This window comes from Saccostrea cucullata, unplaced genomic scaffold (assembly GCF_032062105.1).
Source record: "Saccostrea cucullata isolate Sc308-1 unplaced genomic scaffold, CSIRO_AGI_Scuc_v1 ctg17759, whole genome shotgun sequence".
NCBI lineage: Eukaryota > Metazoa > Mollusca > Bivalvia > Ostreida > Ostreidae > Saccostrea > Saccostrea cuccullata.
In genome coordinates, this window is record NW_026930104.1 from 1 (window position 1) to 9,288 (window position 9,288).

Below are 9,288 nucleotides of genomic sequence, written 5' to 3' on the forward strand. Positions count from 1 at the left end.
CCCACCCCACCCCCGGGTCCTGGGGGGATGGGGCAAAAACCACTAAAATTAGTGAAATATTTAAATAATCTTCTTCTTCACACCTGGACATCAAGCAGTTAAACTGTTGGTATCATTGTACTCAGCATTGAGTCCTCTACCAAAATTGTGAAATTCATGGCCCAGGGTCAGGGGTTTGGTGTTAGGGCGGGGATCTATTGATTATATAGTGAAAATGCATTAATTCTTTGAAAATCTTCTTCTCTATTCCTGGGTATTAAATAAACTAATTAAGTTCATAGTTATGATGAGCAAGAGTTTCTCTACCAAAATTGTGAATTTTATGGCCCCAGGGTCAGGGGTTATGGTGTTAGGGCGGGGCTCTATTGATTATACAGTGAAAATGCATTATTTCTTTGATAATCTTGTTCTCTGTTCTTAAATAAACTAAACCAAAATTATGAATTTTATGGCCCCAGGGACAGGAGTTCTGGTGTTAGGGCGGGGCTCTATTGATTATATGGTGAAAATGCATTATTTCTTTGAAAATCGTCTTCTCTGTTCTGGAGTATTAGATAAACTAATTAAGTACATTGTTATGATGAGCAAGAGTGTCTCTGCATAAATTGTGAATTTTATGGCCCAAGGGTCAGAGGTTTTGGTGTAAGGCGGGGGGAGGGGGGGGCTCTATTGATTATATAGTAAAAATGCATTATTTCTTTGAAAATCTTCTTCTCTGTTCTTGAGGATTAGATAAACTAATTAAGTACATAGTTATGATGAGCAAGAGTGTCTCTGCATAAATTGTGAATTTTATGGCCCAAGGGTCAGAGGTTTTGGTGTAAGGCGGGGGAAGGGGGGGGGGGGGGGGCTCTATTGATTATATAGTTAAAATGCATTATTTCTTTGAAAATCTTCTTCTCTGCTCCTATAGGTATTAAACTAACTAAGTACATTGTTATGATGAGCAAGAATGTTTCTACCAAAATTGTTAATTTTATGGCCCCATGGTCAGGGGTTATGGTGTTGGGATGTGGCTCTATAATGATTTTATAGTGAAAATACATTACATCTATGAAAATCTTTTTCTCTACTTCTGGATAATAAGCAGATGAACTATTTATAAAGTTATGATGTGCAAGGGCTCTTCTTCCGGAATTGTGAATTTCAAGGCCCCTGGGTCAGGGATACCAAAGGGGGGGGGGGGGGCTCTACTTATATTCTGACTATGAATTGTTTGAAATCTGCTCCTTGGTATTAATCAAACATTTTTGATGTGCAAGTGTGCCTTGCCTTTTCAAAAATTATGCAATGTGTAGACCTAGGGTCAGGGGTTCATGTGTGGTATGAGCACTCCTGATTATTGCTGAATATTACTGATTAGTTGACATACATTTTTGTTCCCCTGCTCTGCTTATGGGTATTAAGTAAACAAACTAAACAATTGCTAAGTGCATGTATAGTTATGATAAGCAATGGTGCCTCTTTCAAAACTATAAATGCCATAGCATCTAGCTTAAAACATGAACCAAATTCAATCATTTGAAAGTTTTTGCATGATGCTCAGGTGACCTATAAGGCCCATGGGCCTCTTGTTTAGGGCTGGAGCACAAATTGCATATAATATTCATGTAAATCAATATGCAGCAACATGTATTTGTTTAGCCATTGATGCCTCTTAATTAGTAGCTGCAGAACTGTAGCTCTCCGACAAAATATATTGACAGACCGGAGAGTTACAGTGCCAATCACTGAAAAAATCTGTATATTTATTGCGCACAACAAATTGCGCTTGGTTCTGGATTAATTCTTCAAAAATTCTTACCTCAATTGCAAAAAAGATAGATTTCAAAAAAAATCTTTCGTCCTCTATCAAGTACTCGTAGTTGACTTCTGCACGAAGTGCGTTGGACCGAATTATCTTGCGAACCAAAATGGCAGTATAAATAGACGAAATTTTCGGTGATCTCAATTTCAGGGTCAGGAGGGCTAGTAACAGCAATCACATGTATAAGGAATGCTTTGTTGTGAAAACAGTGAAAGGATATGTTAGGAACACACGGTTAGTTATATTTTTAGATGACATTTTTAAAAACATGAAGGCATAAATCGAGAAACGGCGTACTTTTTTGTGCGCAATAAATAAACAGTATTTTTAAATGGGTGGCACTGTAGCTATCTGGTCTGTTAATATATATTTTTCGGAGAGCTACAGTTCTGCAGCTACTTAATTAGCACACTGAATTTTTCCTTTAGAACATCTTCGTATTTTAACAAGACTTGACCCAAAGCAATCTCTTTTTCTTTTTTATTTTGGACCCAGCAATACGTAAGACTTAAACTTCCCTTGAATTTAATTCAAATTAGTCCTATCGATTCCATTGTCGCAAACCACGGGCAAAATGTATGATCCTCTCCAATTCAGGGAGCTATATATATGCGGACTCCGGACAGTGGCTTGAGACGATGTATCGATCCTTACCGCTTATCAATCATGTACTAGAAATAAAAGCTTCTGATCCAGATTTTTATTTTCAAATGAAGGACAGGATCCTCTCTGAAGAGGAGAAAAATCAAGAAAAGGCAAATGTTGGGCGAGTATCTTAAAACATCAACTTCAAGAAACATAGCTGGATCAGAATAAACGTTTGAATCATTTCTAACAGTGTAAATTTAAGATTGTTCAAATCAGGTCCCTTGATGTCATATAGAGACATAAGACATCGGGTTTTTTTTTTTTTTTTTTTTTTTTTTGTTTTTTTTTTGTTTTTTTTTCTGAAAACATATGTTCATTTGAAAATTTAGCAAGGATATAATTAGTAATATCTATGCATAAGCATTCATTATGAGAAAATATAAATTTAAGTTTATTATAATGATGTTAACAATGCCAACAAGCACCGTGCATCGCATCATTAAATCAAAGATTTTTCTTGGAAAAAACAGTGAGCGCTGTCTTGCTGAGGAAAGATCTTTTTACTGCCAGTTCTTATGTGAAAATATCTTTCTTACTTTCTAGAATGAATCCTGAGTACATGTGAGTATGCGCTCATATTCAATTTAATGAAAAATTACCGAGAATAGCACTGAATTTTGAAAATTTCCCAAAACATTGCTATACTTCTGAGACTGTATTCCATTATATAACGACGCATAAAAAATGAAGAAAAAAATCCCAGACATAGTTCAGATTGGATTATCTTTTATTCAGTGATGTACAAAAATAGTTTAATATGATTCAGTTCAACTTTTGAGAAATCAGGGGGCAGAAAAACTGCAATAGTGCACTTAGTTCGTTCGAGTGGTTCACTTGGTCTAATTGGAACGTTATTATAATATTGTCTATTTTCGAGACCCCATAAGATTAATTATTCTAATCACACTCGATCCCTGAAGATCCCTTCCCGCCATATATTCATGCCAATTAAGTATTTTATATCTATATATATAACATCACTTCATATGTATAATTTGCTTATTTCAAAAGAAAAAGTACATTACGGGGTCATGAAATCAAACGCACCGCGTTGCAGATATAGCCCAAGCGCAGTAAATCGAGTAGGCCTTTATTTGTAAACATGGAGCTCGTCCGCATGTTGGAGAGTTATCGAGGGAGGGACAAAATCATTCGGTTGTGTACCTATGCCGCCATGTGTGTGGGAGGCAGTGGCCAGGGGAACTTCCACAAGAAATTACTGACCATTTCCGCGGAATTAGGTGGTGCTAGAACCACCATGCGTCTGTTTGACGACCTTTCTATGCTGTTTTCTAACTTGAAGTACGGGACAGGTGCTCAGGTGGGACGATCTACTTATTGAACCACGCGACTGATTGCTACTTTCGGTTTACTTTAATCTGATGAATAGAAAACTGATACATTTGTATTACTGGATTTACATGTATAATTTAGGGGAAAATATTAATGTGCGAGTGGGAGAGCGGGGGGGGGGGGGGGCATTAGGCAGTTAAATTTTAAAAGATCACTAGGTCATTGTCACATTGTCAATATCCCAGACTTATAGTCAAGGTATCATGCATGAAATTGAGAAATTTTAAAGGATTTTCGAACCTATGTATAACTATAAATTAGATGAAAACATATATTGACAGGGATATTTTCTGTTCCAACAAAAGTTTTCAAAGCAGTATGATGGAATTAACATCTTCACAAGCCAAGTGTCGGATTCATTTAACCTCATCTCCAAATCTGCCAAGGGGGAGTTGAGGGAAAACAAATCAGACACTTGGCCAGGGAAGATGGGGCTTGTTTTGTTATGAGTATGGATTTATGTAAAAACATCTACATGTATATTTATATGATCAAAGTCTCCTTTTTCTGTAAATGTGTGTCATGTCACTTTAAGAGCTACATATTATTGTAGGTTGAGCACACCCCTCTCTCTCTGAAATCTACCTTGAATATGTTGAAACTTAAGATTAATTGTCAAAAATTATAATATTAAAAGAATGTCATAATAATATTTGTTATCATAATTTGTACTAAAGAATGCATTTTAATTTATCTAATTTCTGTAGTATGATAGAGTGCATTTTGATTTTAAATGAAATATATATGCATGGAAATAACGAACAGTATTCAAGCTCAAAAGTTCATAAAACAATACAAAATAGGAACAGAGTGAACATGGGCCTCCAAAACATCATAGGTGGGATTCGGTGCTATTGAAAAGTGAGCATCCCCACACCTACTCTGCGCTCCTTGTCATGATCAGGAAATAATGGAATAACATGTTATGTTATGTTTTGTTTTTTTTTTTGTCAGGAAAAGAATCCCTTGGTTCGCCTGATGAGCCTGGTCACAAACATCACGTACCAAATCTTCTTTCCTGTGGAGCACATCTATTGGCTGGCTGATAAAAAAGTACTCACTTCGTTCACACCATGGAAATGGGTGGTCGGCAGTATTGTAGCCTGGGCAGTAGCTCTGTTTGCAGACATGATCAAGTAATTTTATTTTTTGTGCACAATAATTCAGACATGTTGCATGTACTTAAGGAATAACTGTCTTATTTTTTGACTTCATGATGTGATCAATGGATTGGCTTGCTTGATATTTTGCATGAACGCTTAAGGCATTTATGCATAAATTAATCACGCAAGCCAATTGATTGATCATCGTCATGAAATTGAAAAATAAGACAGTAATTCATTATATTTACATGCTTTTAATACATGCCCTGCACATGATTTTTATAACAGCGCCTATTGATGAACCAATACATTGATGGGGAAATAAAGTACATTTACTATTGGTAATTTTGCCTCTGCATACAAACACATTGGAAATGTAAATATATCTGAGTGAACACAGTTGATATAATTATTAATTTTAAAGGAAAGCAATTTATTTTTGATCCCATCATCAAATTGTCCTATATTTCCTAATTAAAATACATTTATTGACTGAGTTCAAGGGCAACATGCATTTTATCAGACCCAAGAACCAAACTGAGGCTGAGGTGAAAATAAAGCAGGGGCAAATATTATCCAAAAGTTACCACTACCCCCCCTCCCCCCATAAACACAAATTACTACAACACAAAATGCATAGAATTTTAAAAAAAAATTTTATAGGCTACTGTAGGCAATCTGTCAATAAAAATGATGAAAAGGTCTAAATATTTTGATTGATTTGGGAATTAATTTTAGAAAGCCCCCAAATTACCCTAGTCACTTTTAAAACATGTGAAGTACCCCTTGTGCTTCCCTTTGAAGGCCTCAATTCGGGACCCCCTTACATGTACATGTTTATGTACATGTAACACTAAAAATCATCTCTGCAAATTTCCAGTCCTCAAAAGAGGCAAAATAGGAAAACCAGTTACAGTGAAAGAATTGTTGCAAAATTAAAAAAAGAAAAACACTTTTTTATTCTGTATTCTATAGAATGGTGGCAAAAATAGTGTCCTTAAAGAAGGAACTCGGAGAACTCAGGAAACAAAAGCTGTTACAGTCCTCAGAAGAAAGGTAAGTTTATTACAGGTATATTGTAAAGATGAAATATCAATATCACCACAACTGGACTGCTACATGTAATTGAAAAAAATACTTGTGTAAGTCTATGATTTCTCAAAGAAAAATGTATTTGATACACTTTCATAAAAGAATTAATTTTTTACAGTACCAGAGCTCCAGATAATTTTTTACCCCAAAGTGTATTTACTCCCTGATTTTCAAATCAATGCAGATTTTGATTTTCAGCAAAATGATTGAAGAGTATTTTGTTTATATCATATATGGAAATGTTTTAACATTTATTTTGAGCCTGTAATCGAAGTATGAGTAACTTCAAAGGTCAGTTGCTGCATTTATTTAGATAAAATTTGTAAATACCAACAAGACTCTTTGCTAAGATTGGGAAGCATTATGTTTTGACAAGGAAGATTATACAGTAGGTCAAGGTACACTGTACCATAGAGTCGGAGACACAGTAAGATATCGTATCAAGAGTAAACTGAAAGAATCTTCTTTAATATGGCAAGTAGAGAGAGATGAAAAATTGGCTATGAACCCATAATAAGAAAAAGGTATGCCAAATGCATAGTCTTTCTACATAGAAATTGGTTTTAATCTAAATCTCCGATTCTTCCTCCCGTAATGGAGATCGTGGTCGTCATTACTAGAATATTCCTGGTCACAAAAGGCTTTTAAATCTGTACTTCGTTTTGAGAAAAAATCAATCGCTGAGTTAACCTCAATCGTATTATTAAGTATAAGTCGTACCTGTCTTCTTCAACTTGTTGTACGCAGTACTTTCGAGGAGTAATGCGTATCTATAATTGGTAATGCCTAATTGTACGCTCTATTTTAATTTTCAATGCGTATTTTGTAAATTTTAATGCGTATTTCTGCAAATACGCACCTTATCTGGAGCTCTGCAGTACCAAGTCACATGTCAAATTTACATGTTAATTGTCATGTTTCTTATTATTTTGATCCTTTTTGAGTAATATTAAACCAAATTCATGTATTAATTACATTATTTTGTAATCTTTGTATACATTTCATGTAGCGAGGATCAGGTAAGGTCAGAAAGAAAGACAACTGTGGTTAGGGAGATTCAGGAGAGTTATCTAACCTTGATTCAAGACATGGCTGACTTCACCAATGCTATCAGCTGGCTTCCTCCAGGCTTGGTCCTGTGGTCAGGAAAATTATCACGCTTCCAGAATGGAATATTTGGAATGATATCCTCCATTATTCTGCTGTACAAAGCATGGCCAAGTAAGCAAAAGAGTTCCTAGTCAATTGTGAAGTGAATTGTTGAATTATAAACTGTTTTTATGGTGCTTAAAATCCATTTTGTTGTATTTTATGTATATATTAATTTGTAATTTATGTATACAGTATTCAAATTAAATTGTCATTAATGTCATATTAAACTTTTTACTCTTTCATTTTTTAAAGAATTACTCGGTTAAATGCAACACAATTTTACATAGATTATTCATGTGAATGGAATTTAAGTACGTTAAGATTAATGTGCATGCGTCTTCTCAAGAACAATTATGGGAACAGTAAAGAAAAACTTAGGTGAGTGCCTCCTGACATAGTGTATGTTCCAGGTGTATTCAATTAAGTGTGTTTTGCTATGTAAGACAGAGATGTATACCGTTCATATTTGGAGGGGGGCTCTTGCTTCTAGTATTTCTTTCAACCATGTTCACTTTATTAAATAAGAAATTTTATTCGCATATTTATGTTAACTTGAAAACAAGTAGTCTTGAAATTCTACTGTTACAGTTACGCGTATAAAGCATTAATGCTTCTGACCAAATGTAGATTTAAGTTTTGAATTCTCATTAAAGTTTAACAATAATCATATTAAAATTCAAAGAGTAAGAAACTTAATCTTTTTACAGCACTTTTAAAACTCTTACTACTCAATTGATAGTTGTTGAAGTTGAAAATTCTTGTTTTGCTACTTAGTTTTTGATTTATTATGTGGTTTTTAAAAATATATTTATGTGAGTGATTATTCAAGTATCCTTAATATTTTGAGTATTATACATATGAGATCGCTTTCATGCATTTGTTGAAGTGAGAGACCTTAGAAGATTGTTGTTCTTATGTGTATATACTAGATTTTTGTACTTAATTATATATTCATGAGTATGTTCTGCTTCAACTCACTGTGATATTGAAGGCCAATGAAAATCCTTGTTTTGTTACGTAAATCCGATAATTATTATCTCCTCATATTGTGATGAATGTACATTTGTAAATCATGCGCTGAAATAAGGATGATTTGAAAATTTGTGTAATAGATTATATTTTGTTATTGTCTTCAAATTGTTAATTTTTTCATTTAAATTTGAAAATAAATGCATAGAATAAATGTTTTTTCTTCATTGCTGATATCCTTTTGTACTGTTCCAGAACTCTAAGTTCTACTGGTTATTGACCAAAAGAGCTTATTAGATGATAAGGTGTCCTGCAACAGTTTTAACCTGATTGCTTTTTTTTTACTACTTAGTTGAAATGTAGACTTCTTACAGCTAGATGAGTTTTTTTTAAGTACATTGCACATTTTCCATCAGTGTTGACGAAATGCATCGTCGAAAAATGACGAAATTGCATAAAGAAATCATGTCAAAGGATAAGACAATAAAGGATTGTTTATCTTTCAACATAAAAAATTTTTACTATTGAAAAGAACATTCTTTTACATTTATAGTCTGAAACTTTGAAATTTTGCGTTGGCAGGTATCTTTCATGCTGCTAGATTTCAGAAAGTTAACCTGAAAAAATGACATCTTTTTAACATGGAATGCAGTCGAACAGATGAGAAATACTTCTATCATCCTGCGCATAAATGGCATATAAATGTACAGAAAATACAGAAGTTCCATGAACTGCACTGTTTCTGTATTTAGGCAAGGCTAAGGTATGCTTTAAAATTAACAGATAGAAAGACGGCTGCATTTGAAGAATAACCATGAAATAACCATTTGGTAACTGCCATAATGTATCATCCAAAAGCATATAAAAATCCTACCAATTATAATATGTGAATTATGTTAATGGAATATCAAAATTAAGTTATAAATCACTTTTAAAAGATTTTTGTTACACATTTTTCGTTATAACAATGTGACCTTGATTTTTGCGAAAAACCATGTGAATTTAAAATTCGTGGAGCTGTACATGTGTTTTTCGGAACAGCGTGGCCGGGAGTGGAATATTTAGTGGTCTGGCCACCGGTATACATCATCATCTTTTCCGTGCATTCAAATTTATTATAAAAGATAAATGTATTTTCATTGAATTAACTTAAATGTTTCATCA

The 9,288-nt window shown here is 33.9% G+C and overlaps 1 protein-coding gene across 1 annotated transcript; it reads left to right on the forward strand.

The window, feature by feature from the left end:
- Window positions 1-3,481: 3,481 nt before the first annotated feature.
- On the forward strand, window positions 3,482-8,259 carry LOC134282932 (peroxisomal membrane protein 11C-like). Its single transcript, XM_062765356.1, has 4 exons — window positions 3,482-3,776; window positions 4,763-4,944; window positions 5,887-5,967; window positions 7,013-8,259. Exons 1-4 carry the CDS (start codon window positions 3,558-3,560, stop codon window positions 7,242-7,244), a joined length of 714 nt encoding a protein of 237 aa, XP_062621340.1. The 5' UTR covers window positions 3,482-3,557; the 3' UTR covers window positions 7,245-8,259.
- Window positions 8,260-9,288: the final 1,029 nt, after the last annotated feature.

Coding starts and splice junctions, on each gene's coding strand:
- LOC134282932 (XM_062765356.1), top strand. CDS start 3,558: ATGGAGCTCGTCCGCATGTTGGAGAGTTATCGAGGGAGGGACAAAATC. Junction 4,945..5,886: donor CTGTTTGCAGACATGATCAA/GTAATTTTATTT, acceptor TGTATTCTATAG/AATGGTGGCAAAAATAGTGT. Junction 5,968..7,012: donor TTACAGTCCTCAGAAGAAAG/GTAAGTTTATTA, acceptor CATTTCATGTAG/CGAGGATCAGGTAAGGTCAG.